Source organism: Pteropus vampyrus, unplaced genomic scaffold (assembly GCF_000151845.1).
Source record: "Pteropus vampyrus isolate Shadow unplaced genomic scaffold, Pvam_2.0 Scaffold195, whole genome shotgun sequence".
Taxonomy (NCBI): Eukaryota; Metazoa; Chordata; class Mammalia; order Chiroptera; family Pteropodidae; genus Pteropus; species Pteropus vampyrus.
The window spans coordinates 1916417-1929816 of NW_011888976.1; the positions used below are offsets into that span (position 1 = coordinate 1916417).

The following is a 13400-nucleotide window of genomic DNA, read 5'->3' on the forward strand; positions in this document are numbered from 1 at the left end:
TGATGGAGAGTGTGGAAAAAGTGCACTATCACATACTTTTCTGGGGACAGACTGTTTGGAGGTCAATTTGGCAGTACATATCTAACGTTAAAATGTTGATCATTCTTAGACCAAGGAATTCTACTTAAGAAATCTGCCTTACAGAAATACCAGCAGAAACACATAAAGGATGTTAACTGAGGCATTTTTTTGTAATAGCCAGACACTGGAAACGATTTTAATGTCCATCAGTTAGAGATTGATTGGATCCATGTGGTCCATCCAGACCATGGGATACTAACTGCAGCCATAAAAAAGAATGAATGACTTTGGGTGATGGGAATGTTTTGGAATGACATGAAGATGGTGGATCCACAGCGTTGTGAATATACTAAAAGCCACTAAATTGTTCACTTTAAAAATGGTTAATTTTATGTTATGTGAATTTCACTTCAATAAATTATTTTTTAAAGCATAAATCTTATGTACTAACATGGAAAGACATACTGCTGAGTGAAAAAAGATTGTTTTCTGTCAATGTTAGCAAATACACAGAAAAGGTTTGGAAAGATCTAGAAAAAACTTAATAGCAGTTACTTCTGGGAAGTGGACTTGGGAAAATGAGGGAATTTGTACTTAATTTATATACTTTTGTAATGTGTGAAAATTTAAAATTGGTATAAATTACTTTCAAACTGGTGGTGGGGAGCAGAGAGTTCAAAGTTGGTCAGGGACTGAAACTGTAACAGGTGGGTGGTCAATTTTCTCAAGTGAAAGTGGAAAATGTCTTTCGTTTTGAATCTACTTTTTTTGTATTTTCCTTTCTGCTCTTTAACTCCCACCCCAGCTGGCATCAGAACCACTAACTGAGATGAGTGAGTTATTTGATGACTCATTTTGCTTGTTTTGACCTTTTCCGTGCCTGTGGCTAATTTATTCTGAGTGATGGGGATCTGCAAGCATTAGTCTGGCCACTGTTTATAAGGGCCTATTTTCAAGAGATCACAAGGATTTGCAAGACACCATTAGTGAACTACGTATTTGGAGCAAGTACTTTCTTGACCAGCATACTGGTACAATGATCGTGAGCTCATTAATAAGCCCAGGAGTGTATGCATGCCTGTGCCAGCCTGAGAAGCTCTGTTAGTACTTGCAAACAGCTAGCTTCCTGCTCCCAGAAGTTTGTGGTAATACCTGAAAGTCCCTCGGAAGTTTCTTTTCACATTTTTCACTTATTTTTCTTGAATTATAAAAGTCGTATACTCAGGCTAACATTACTTATCATGTCATCAGGCAAAAACAATTGAATTTTGTGGCATTCCCTTTATATCTTTGTTCATGTACACTTTTTTCATAGTTATCAAGTATTTACATACAGATTTTAATCCCGATTTTATTTTAATTTAGCAGTTAAAATTATCTCTAGATGACTAGATAATATTCCATCAAGCAGATAAATTATAACTTATTTAACAATGCCCTTAGCTTGAATAGTTCTCTTAAAATTGTCTTTACTTTCTTAAATTTAATTGTCGAATCTCAAAATATTTGGAAGCTACCTTACAGTGTCTTAATGATGACGACACATATGTCACATGCAAAATCACTTTCTGTCCTAAGGAAGTATATGGTTCAGAGCAGGTGACCATGGAGTATAATAAAATGTGATTGTTAATATATCAGAGATATGTTCAAATTGCTCTGGGAGAGAGTAGAAAACATTGGTAAAGCCTTCCTAGAGGATGTGTTTGAGTTATATCCTGAGGACAGTTAGGAGTTAACCAGCTAGGAAATGAAAGAAAAGCATTCTAGGAAGAGAAGACTGCTTGAAGGAAGCACGGTGGGTTGGCAAAGCATGATGCATTTAGAGAATGGCAGATAGCCTAGTAGGGCTAGACAATAGGGGGATCATGGATAAGTGGCAGGAGGTGAGCCTAGATATATAGACGATGGTCAGATCACAAGAAGCCTACCAAACAGGAACTAGAACTTCACACTGAAGGCCACAGACATGTGGCAACAGGTATGGCAGGTGTTTTGCTTTTTGTTCTTTGTTTGTTTGTTTTTTTAGCACAGCAACATTTCATTGCTTTGGCAGTTTACAGATTTCAGTAAGTGTGTTGAAATCTTCTAGACCGAAGGCTAAAGATGATGCACTCAGTTTTCTTCTTGGTCATTTGTATTTGTCAAAAAAAAGCACTGTGGTAGCATGTTTCAGCCACAAGGGTGGAGTTTGGGTGGTTGGGCCACCCCAAAGTCTACCAGGGCCTCTTTGGAAAATAAGAAAATAACTCAGGGACAGGCTTCATTTACTACCAAGATGGTATTTAGTATATATTAGTTGGTACTTTTCAAGTTGACAGAAGCTCAACTAAGATGAATGTAAAAAGGGGAATGTATAAGCCCCTTAGTCTAAGAGTGATTCTTCCTGGATTCAAGCACAATGGGATCCAGGGGGTAAAACAATGTTGGTAAAGCTTTCTTCCTCCTTCCCTCTGTCGGTTTTTCTCTCCATCCTTCGTCCCACACATCTCTTTATTCTCTCCTATAGCAGACAGACTCATTTTTGTGACCAGAGAGATTTGCTACAAGAAAGTCCTGCAGTGTTATCTTCTAAGCTCCCAAAGGAAGAAAGACTCTTCTACTCTTTCTCCCATGAATCATGTAACAGATTTCAGGAAATCAGGTGCCCTTTCCTGAACCAGGGTGGAGGAGTCCTCTAATTGGTCAAGTTTCGGGGAGCCCACCCAAACCACATGAGATGGGATAGCAAAGATAGTGGGATTCTGTTCCTAGCAGGAGGAGGAGAGTAAGAATACTGGCTAGATGTTTGCTCGTTTGTTTTTTTTAAAGGATAGCCACTACTGTTAACCCTTGTTCTTCTACAGTAAAGAGATGTCCACTGGAAAAAAAAGTAGAGTCCATCGCTTGTCTGAGAGCTCCCTTTGTGAGCATTTTTATGCCATGCCCAAGTCTCACAGAAAGGATACTCCCAGTACGTGTGTAAAAGCGGCCCCTTGTCCAATTTTCCTTAGCACGTAGGCTCAAGACAATGCACTGTTTTCCAAAAGGCCTCCTGGCATTGTCCTCTCTTTCTTGCAAATGTCTGATTTATGTTCTGTCAGGGACAGGAAGCTGCTCAAACGATCCACCCAGTCCTGCTGCTGCCCCCGTGACAGTTTGTTTTCTCTCATTGTTTAGCGCTCCATTAGCTTCCGAAGCGAAAGCCGTCCTGACATCCTCAACCCTCGACCCTGGTCCAGAAATGCCGCCCCCTCGAGCACCAAGCGGAGAGACAGCAAGCTGTGGAGTGAGACCTTCGATGTGTGTGTCAATCAGATGCTTACATCCAAGGAAATCAAACGTCAGGAGGTAGGAATTGGCAGTTTGTCTGGAACCAGGCACACTGCAGGTGGAGAGCCTAGCTGAGGTCTACACTGCAGTCTCTAAATCAATTCTCCGTTGCATTTGTAGGACAAACCTGGAGTGTCAGATCTTTTAAGGAACTGAGAAACCAGCATCCAGCTGGGTAGGCGTGGCTGCTTCTTTAAAAAGAAACTGCTATGAAAGCCTGAATCTACCAAGAAGAATTTTTGCTGTTCACAAAAATAATCACTCTAGTTACATTTTGTTAGCAACTTATAGACTATTTTAGAATATTCAGTTTATAAAACTTAGATTCAGTTTTGTGGAAAAGTTTTCTAGGAAATGCAGTTAATTTCATTACCTGTAAGTTTTCTGTATCAATAGCCCTAAATGGCTGCTGTAATATTACCCTTAATAGAGAGCTTGTCATGTGCCAAGCTGTGCTAAGTACTTCAGATAAGCGTCATCTAGTGAAATCTTTGGAATAGCTATTTTTGTGGAGAACTTGACATTGGAAGTAGAAGTACTTTCTAGGTTTTGACTCAGCAATTCTTTTCTAGGAATCTTTCTGCCAGGCTCACTTATACACAGATGAAAAGATGTGCATGTGTAAGGTTATTCATCACAGTAATGTTTATAATAGTGCTAGAAAGAGCCTGAACATCTATTACCAGGGACTAGTTAAATAATGAATGTTTATACATGGAATACTGTATAGCTGTAGAAACACAAAAAGTGCTGATATGTATATATGGCTAAGTGGATAAAGCAAGGCACAAGATAGGGTATACAGTATGCTACCATTTAAGTAAAAGAGGAAGAAAAAAATTAATATGTGTATATGTATGTATTTGCTGGTAGAATTATAAAATATTTCTGAAAGGATACACGAGGAACTGGTAACATTGTTGCCTCCTGGGAGGGAAACTGGGTAGTTGGAAGAAGGAGGTGAGAGGGAAAGTTTTCACCATGTACCCATTCTTACACTGTAAATTTTGAACCATGTCAATGTATTATCTATTTAAAAATGAATAAACAAAGCATTTCAAAATAACATGTGCACTGAAAAAAATCCTGTGAAGAAATATGGCAAAAGCTTAACAATGATTAACAAGACAGCATGAGTAATTAAAATTTATCTTTATACTTTTCTGCGTTTTTCTCAAGTGTTAATAGTTTGCATATATAACTTGTACAATCTGATAGCAGGAAGGAAGGAGGGAAGGATCGATTCTGCAGATGAGATTATTAAGGCACAGTTAGCATAATGTCACGCACCTAGAAAGTTACAGAGCTGGGATTTGAACCGAGGTCTTGCCTACTCCAAAGCCAGTGGTCTTTACAGTGGCATTGTGTTGCTTCACCACAGATACCAACTGTAGTATCCCAGTGTGGGGTTCTGTGATTTTCCTCTCCGGGGGGCCACATTTGGTCAGTCAGACAGTCAGACTTATGTAGGGAGCTCTAGTAAAATAGATGTAAAGGGAAATCTGAGGAAGGGCCAGTTAAAGGCTAGTTAATTGTATTGTACCAATCCATTTCCTGGTTTTGATAATGCTCTATAGTTATGTAAAATGCCACCATTGGGGGAAGCTGAGTAATCTGTGCTCAGGACCTCTCTGTACTATATTTGCAACTTCTCATGTGAATCTGTATTTCAAAATAAAAGGTTTAACTAAATAGATTATCAGGAAGACATGGCATGGAGGTTTTACTGGACTTCGGGAAGTGTCACCATGCACTGGCCTCCAGCGAGTATTCTGCCTCCACAGGCTTTGCGGGAGAGAAGGTCGTTGTCCTGCAGTCCACCAGCCCCCCAAGTGAAAGATGTTCTCCAAGCCTGCTCGCTCCTTTCCTCTAATCTGGAAGAAATGTAGTGGTTCCCGAACTATCACCACAAACACATAATCCTTTAATAATGTAATGTTTGCCAACAGTTTAGACTCACAGAGGAGAATGAAGGAGTGTTCTGCACATCATAGTTCTTAAATGATGATGGCTTAATAGAGCCAAATTAGAAATGGCCCCTTTACGCACTCTTGTACATAGCCAGCTCCTATAATTTCATTTATTGTACCATGTAGGGCTGAAATGTAATTTAGAGTGAATTAACCTCACTAGACATTTAGAGTGATAAAATAATGGATTCTTCCTACAATTCTAGCCTCAGGACAAGTAGCTGATAGGAATAAAGCTTTCTGTTGAGATTCATCTTCTGTTGAGTAGAAAGAAGACAAATTGTGATGGCCCAATTAATAATACTGCCATGTCCATCACTGAGAACAGACCGTGAATCTTTTATTATGCTTGCCACTCATAACAGACTCAAATCCATAGTCAAACTATAATTATTTTACCTGAAATAGTTCCCTCTTGTTTGGCTGCATCAAAGTTCTATAACATGAAAGATGATTTGTTGGATTGGAAAGATATGGAACCTCTTTATCCCACTAACAGATAAGCACATTATACAGAAGTTTGCAACATCTCACCTTTGTCGGTTTTTTAGCCACTTGATGCAGGTTAATTTAACTTTCTAAGAATAATTTAAATACTTAAGAAGTAAATAGATTTGGAGTTTTGAGTTCTGTAAACAGCACTGTTTGAATTTGGTCTTATAAATGAAGAAAGAGTTTAGTGGACGTGTTTTATCTTTTCTTGCAGGCAATCTTTGAGCTTTCTCAAGGAGAAGAAGACTTGATAGAGGACTTGAAATTGGCAAAAAAGGTAAATTTAAATCCAGCGGTCATTTGAGTCACCACATATTGTTTTCCTCTGAGTAATTTCACAATTCTAAAATTGTGCTTTATGAGCACTTTTTATTGTTAAGACAGGTCATCAAAAATTGAAGAACCTGCAAAAACCAAGCAGTGGGGAAAACGGCTCAAAATGAGAAAGCTCTCTGGACCCAGTACCTTTAGGAGTTCTCCTCTGCATGTGTCTAATGCACCTCAGAGAATACTTCAGTTTAATGAGAGAATGTTTAGTTGTCCTAGAAGTTTCATGTTCAGGGCCTCCTTATCTATGGGAAAGAATGTGTGAATGGTTTGAAACTGGAACTGTGTCTTAGTAAAAGTCATTCGAATCTCAAAAGTAGATAAAGTGGTTAAGTGAGGAAATTGCACACTATCAATGTAAATTAGGGTCTTTTATCTAGAAACTTGTGTTTTAATCACATTATGTACTGGAAGGGAGAGGAAACCCATGCCTTATGTAACCTGTATAGTCTTGGCAACAAATCTTCCTCAAAAACCTTTCCATTCCAATGGAGGCTAAAATCCAGGGTCCTTCATCTGATATTCACAGCCTCCTCAAAGAATCACAGGGTTGGAAAGAGGTGTCTCTTCATTTAGGTGTCCTTAGTCCAACTTTCTGCTAATATGAAGTCCCATCTGTAACATTCCTGAGAGATGGCCAAGCAATTGAGCTTTAGGCAGGGTGAGAGGAAGAGGAAGACGAGGAAGACAAAGAAGGCATTTAACTCTGGGAGACATCTTGCTGGTCATAGGTGCATCTCCTCTTTCCTGCATCAAATTTTCCCAAACCCAAATGTCTTAAGATGTTTCACTGCCATCCTTTTCCTTATGATGATCCTTCTTTCCTGGAAACCCTTCCCTTTCCCTTCAACCATCTATATCTAGCCATCTTCTAGGAATGAGTGCAAATCTCAATTCATTCTTTAACAATATTTGCTGCCTCCTTTTCTATGCCAAGCAGCTCATCTTTAAAATCTCCCTTGACCACTCAAGCTGTAATTCTCTGACTCTCTAGAACAGTTATGATTTGATAAATTTTTGCTGTCATGTGACATGACTCCTTATTTTATTCTTGAACTATTTTTAAATATGTATTTAATTTTCCGTGTGTTTTTATTTTCTTCTCAGTTAGCTTTATAAATCTCCTTGAAGGCAAGGACTGTGCCATCTATTCTATTACAGTGCCCTGGGTATAATTGTGTGTTCTTGTTTAACTATCATTAATTAGAGGTGATAATAAAGTTAATTTTTTTTGAAACATATAAATCAAATATACTCTATATTTAGGATTTGTGCCCTTTCTTAGATGTATGATGTACTAGAATAAAAATGCTTTTTAAAATATCTGCTTTGGTTTATTAACAACCACAAAAGGCTCAAGGCAATGCTGGATTCCCATCTGCTTCAGCCAAACCCATCTGCTGTTTCTGCAGTATTATGGGAGAGGTTGTTGGGGAGAGCCAAATATTTTGTTATTGTGTAGGGCCTCTCAGAAGCCATTTACATTAACAACTTACTTCCGCTGATTTTAAACGTTTGCTTCTATCTCTTGCTGTTCTTGTGCAGGCCTATCATGACCCCATGCTGAAACTCTCCATAATGACAGAACAAGAGTTGAATCAAATTTTCGGAACACTGGACTCTCTAATTCCTCTACATGAAGGTATAATTTTGTTCCCAGAATGAGTCATGACTTGTACCCTTAACTGAGTTGTCTTGTACAAATCATGATTATATAATAATGTGAGTAACCCAGAATCTGCTTCCAGCCCTGTTTGCATTTGAATGCCTAACAAAATAAGCGTTCTGGTTGTGTTTTTTTGACAGAGCTCCTTAGTCAGCTTCGAGATGTTCGTAAGCCTGATGGCTCAACTGAACATGTTGGTCCCATCCTCGTGGGCTGGGTAAGAAAAATTTTCTGGTCTTGATCGAAGATAAATTTCAATAATTTAAATGGAGTCTCGTTTTAGCTAGACTTTTTTGTTGTTGTTGGCAAACATTGATTTTACATCAGAAAAATTTAAAATAGCAAATTCGTAGTCAAATTTATCATTATAGTTAGGCTTTATCTCTTCAAAACATAGAAACAATTTTTTTCTTATTACAAATTTACTGCATATAAAAATAACGTGCTTTTTTGCAATAAAATAAAGTAAAATTAGTTAATGTTCAATTCAGGCCAATTATTAATATAATTATTAACATGCCTATTCCAGTAAAAATTTAAGGACATATTTCTGTCAATCACTATAATAAAGCTTTTATTCAGGCTATCAACTAATTTGCATGGTCAAACGTAGTTTCATAAATAAGGTAATAACTAAATGTCGTTAATGTTTATCATATATCTGATCCTATTGGTGCAGGACAGGGCAAATTTCCCCACATCAAGTGATGGAGAGGCCAAGCCCTGCACCAAGAGAAGAAGAGGGTCCTTTAGCAGAGTGGAGAAAGAATTCAACATACACGCCAAAATTAGAGTCAAAAGGAAAATTTCTTTGAAAAGGGGTAACACTCCACAGAGTGTGGTCTCCTCTCAAAGGCAAAGTGAGAGGGACTAAGAGAGTCAAGGACGGTGAGAGAGACAGAGTTCAGAAAAAGCGTGAGAGGTACCCTGAGTGTTCAGGAAATTCAGTTTATACAGCATTCTTTAGTTCCCATTTCCTTGGATATGGACATACAGTGAGGAAAGGGAAGGGGAAGAGTATGTAGTCTGAAAGGCCTGCTGGCAGTTCCCAGACTTTAATTCATAGGTCCCATGGTTTTAGCCATGAGGAATGAATGATTTTATTTGTGTAGCGCAGCTACTTAAAGACTGTTGTTCCTGTTTCACTTCCACCCGTGTGGAGGATTGGGTTGTTGTTAGTAATCCCAGCAGAAATCTTCCTTTGTCCTGAAGGTGTCCTCCGGGCTTGGCTGCTGGGCTGATCAGCATATTGCAGTCTCTGAATGTGGCTTGATTAACATTTTAATTCTCTTGCCTCCTCTTTACATTACTAGCTAACTTCATAGGAAAGCTGAATGTTATACGGACCTTCAGAACAATATAACTCCCATTTCTTTCCTAATTAAAGACATCAGCTGTGACTTTAGTGGTTCTAAATTTATGATCTTGGACTGAATTTTTGTTTTATTGGTGCATGAAACAGTTATTTATTTGTTTGATTTTACACAAAGCATGTACTCTGTTTTGCAACGTCCCTGCATTCTCTGTTTCCTTCTTTGAGTGCTTGAGTGCTCCACCCCAGCTCCAGGTGTTTTTCATTTATTATGAAGCAGGTAATGAAAGCAGATTACTTTGATGACTTCATCCAGGCAGGAATAGCTCTCTCCTCACTCTGAGCCACATAACAATCCAGAAAAAATAGGCAGATAGTGCCACAACAGCAAGTATTAGAGTCATTCTACCATTTGAAGAGTGTTGTGAAGGTTATAAATTCTACTCTCACTATGTGAGTTCTCTTTATCAAATTATATTTGTGTTTTAACCTTCCTAAAACCTTCTAGTTCCTAAGTTTTGATGATGATCTCATATTAACTTATGCTTCTCAATTATTGCCTTGATCAAGAAACTTTGAGGGTTTCATGACTTAGCTAGTTTTAGTTCTAGAGTCAATTTTAGCACTGAGGCTGAAATATCCCAAGGGTATCAGAAAGACAAGTAATGTTCTAAGATGAATAATTTAGAAAATGTGCCTTAATATTTCAGGAGAGATTATTCATCTTATATTTTTGACTTTCATTTTATTATGAGCCATGATAGATGTTGTAACTTCTTTAGCCCACAAGGCAATTTCTCTAAAGAAAGCCAACCAGCCAGAGACAGAGAAGGTTTAATGAGAAGAGGGGGTGTGCCTCAGTATGTGTTAAACTTTCTGAGTCTGCAGACTGCTTTGATGGTAGCAAAGGGGCCAATGAGGCCACACTCCAGAATTAGCATGATGGCTACTCTGTTTCTGATGAGATGGCAATATGGAACTATGTGATTTCCTTAGATATCATATACAGACTGTTAGTTTGTGCCAGAAGCAAAAGTGCAGACATTTGCCTTGTTATTAACTTTTTTTCTGAAAGAAATGTTTGTCACTTTTGTTAGAAAATTGGTTTGATCTGGGGATAGCTTTTGCATTCCTTTTCTGTACATACCCAAAGGAAGCGAGACCATGCCAACCCATTGCTATCTAGATCCTTCAGACATCAATGGGGACTCGCAGCTTGAAGAGCAGCCTAAAATTAAACAACTGGCCCATTGTTACCAGGCCTCATGAGAAACAGTTCTTATTTATCAGGCCTGACGAGCTGTTAAATGTTTTCCCTCTTTTAACTGCAGATGTGTCCGTGCGAGTGGGAACTGTAAACCAAAGGGTACATCTGTTTGAGTTCTGGTCTTTTTAACAGAGCAAAATAAACATCTTACTGGACTTTGAATGAGAAAAGTCAGAGCCCGTTTGACCCATGAAAAATTGATTTATTTCCTCCCAAAGAATAAAGTGGGCGGGGGGGAACCCCTTTTAAACAAGTGAGCCTCCCGAGTGGGATAGCCCTGGCCAGTTCTTTTGACCTTAGAATGAATCAATTACTTTTACTTTGAAGACCTTAAATAGAGTGGTAGTTTTATTTTTTTTTTTTCAGGGAACCACCCTGGTTATGAGGATCAGTCTCCCTAATGGGTCATCCTGCTCTCATAAGCTTTCTCTACATAAAGAAACAACTTCTCAAGTGACTTATCTTCATGCTAACGTTTTTTCAGTAATAAAATAATTTATAAGCTCTCCAAGGCAGCAAGTTCTCATGTTAATTTGGGTTCTAATTAAATTTTCATTCCAAAGAGAGAGGCAGGGTACATGGAAGCAAAAATATCAATTTGTTCTGACGTTTTTCACAATGTTAGGGAGATAGAATTTTTTTTGAAAGTGAAAGAATTTCCCTTATAAATTCTTTCTTGATAGCCTAAAGAGTTGGTGAGTAGTTCAGAGCTTTGAGAGGAGAGCGGGGGAGAGAACACACTTCAGACTGGTTTTGTCTCCAGCCGAGCAAGTAGTTCTGCTTCTCTCAACCACAATTTCTTCAATAAAAATATTCTAAGGATAAACAATAATAAATAATAGCTAGTACTTACTGATTCTTAACCAGGAGCTGAGCTCAGATTACACTTTTTATCTGCCTTATCTCATTAAAAGAGAGGAGGATATTAGTACATGCATTTTGTAAGTGGAGAATAATAACTGTCTTAGCCTTTGAACATGATTCTCCTTGGTTCAGAGTCTGTCCTTTTAACCACTGTGTTATTGCCTCTCACATTCTATATAAGTGCGCGGGTATGTATTTGAGAACCAAAGTGTGTACATTCTTCTTTCCCTGTCTAGTTATATAGATTGCTTGTGGCCTTTTCTGGCCAGTGGCCTGAACCAGGTAGCCTTTCAGGTCATGTCCAGGAAATGAGCACCCCGTAGGGTGTGAACACAGGACCAGAGCTGGATTTGGTTGACATGGCAGCAGAGGCGGCAGGATCACAGAAAGTAATGGCCCATTGGACAGCAAGCATTAGTGCATAAATTAGTTCCTCCCTAATTTATGTCCAATGGTTACTGCTGATTCGTTTCCCCATAATGAAAACATTGAACATTTCCAAGTCTCTTTAAAAGGCAAGGAAGTGGAAATGAAATTAAGAGGGACTGAGGCTCATTTTCATTAACTCTGAAAACCTAAATTATAAGCCACAATACCACGTCTGGGGTGGGTGGGTGTGTGTGTGTGTGTGTGTGTGTGTAAGTACCAATTATAACTTTCAAATACAAGGTTGAGGAAAGAATTTCTGCAGCTCTTTTTAACACAAATAGAAGTTTTTCATAACATGTAAAGAAGGTAGATATTTCAAGGAATGTCAAACTCTACAATAAATTTTTTAAACATTAATTTCTTAGTATTTTTTTTGGTTTCAGTCACTGAGAATAATTTCAATAAGAGGTGTAAAGGAAGCAGCAGAGTATTTAAACTTTGACACATTGTTCAGATGCTGCCACAATTTATTTTTAAGCTGTGTTCCTAAGCCATCAAATATTACCTAATCGGGTAATCCATTAAACATTCATTACGTGTTCATTCAGAATACATACTTTGCTGTATAGTACGCCCAGTGCAAGTACTGGGGGTACAGAAATGAAAGACCCTCTCATCACTGTCTTGCACTGAATCCCTCTACAGACCAGGTGTCATGGTGATTGTGGCTTTGTGGTCCAAAAGAGAGAAGCATACAGCAGAGCCATTGGCTGCATTTTATTACCTCCTGTAACTTTTTGGAAGCTGACAGACCATGCATTGGGATGCATGGCATTGGGTGCCACTAGAAGGAAGGAGTGGAAAAGGAAGATGAACAGAACTTTCATTTAGTCTCTGACTCCATGTTTGCACAATTTGACTGATGGGACATGTCAGAGAAATTAGTATTTTGCTGGAAGGGAAATAGTGGAGCTGTAATCCTCCAAAGTCTTAAGCTTATTTGTTCTTTGCATGGTACTATGATATTAACTATTGGGTAGAGCCAAGAATCATTTCTGGCTTGTCAGAACTAACTTAAAAGATTTTTCTAAATGCTTTTTGCATCTAATTTTTTACGAATTATACTTTAACTCCTTGAAGTTCTTTTAGATTGGTCCACCTTGGAATCAGTTAACCTTAAACTAATGTAGAGGAGCTTGCACTATGCCATGCCAAGGGCTGACCTGCAGAATCAGACTCCTTGCTTCTTTTATGCCAGAGTCTTCTGGATGAGTTTCTTATGAATAATTTTAAAATAAATTCTTTTTTTTTTTTTTTTAATAAAAAATAGACTTTCCCCTCACCAGATACTTTTGATAGTTTAGGAAAATTATGAACTCTATGCATATGCAAAAATTTTAGTTCTTTTCTTTCTTAGATTGGCAGAAATGCAAACAAATTAGGATAGGGGTCTTAACAGTCAAGGAAGTAAACATGCAACTGAGGCAATTACTTTGTACAAGGAAGCCAGAGCCTGAAGCAACTGTCCATTGCCTGCCATTTTGAAGATTGTACTGGTCTGTCTCCTCCAGCTATGCAGATAAAGGAATTTGGTCAGGGCTGGAGACCAGTTAGGTTTTGTTCAGTCTCAACAAGTAATATTAGCCTGTACCTTCAATTATTTTAACACTCCAATCCTCTTCTGATGTTCCTTTCTTAGTTGCCTTGTCTCAGCTCCTACGACAGCTACTGCAGCAATCAAGTAGCTGCCAAAGCTCTGCTGGACCACAAAAAACAAGATCACCGAGTCCAGGATTTCCT

General features: G+C 38.3%; 1 protein-coding gene across 2 annotated transcripts in view; it reads left to right on the forward strand.

Moving 5' to 3' along the window:
• Positions 1 to 13400, forward strand: part of ARHGEF3 (Rho guanine nucleotide exchange factor 3) — a 252585-nt gene that overhangs the window by 224958 nt on the left and 14227 nt on the right. For both annotated transcript variants that reach the window (XM_011371798.2, XM_011371799.2), the window contains 4 exons: positions 3181 to 3351; positions 6010 to 6072; positions 7668 to 7764; positions 7929 to 8005. In XM_011371798.2, coding sequence (XP_011370100.2) covers positions 3181 to 3351; positions 6010 to 6072; positions 7668 to 7764; positions 7929 to 8005 — 408 coding nt within the window. The remainder of the gene's footprint in view (positions 1 to 3180; positions 3352 to 6009; positions 6073 to 7667; positions 7765 to 7928; positions 8006 to 13400) is intronic.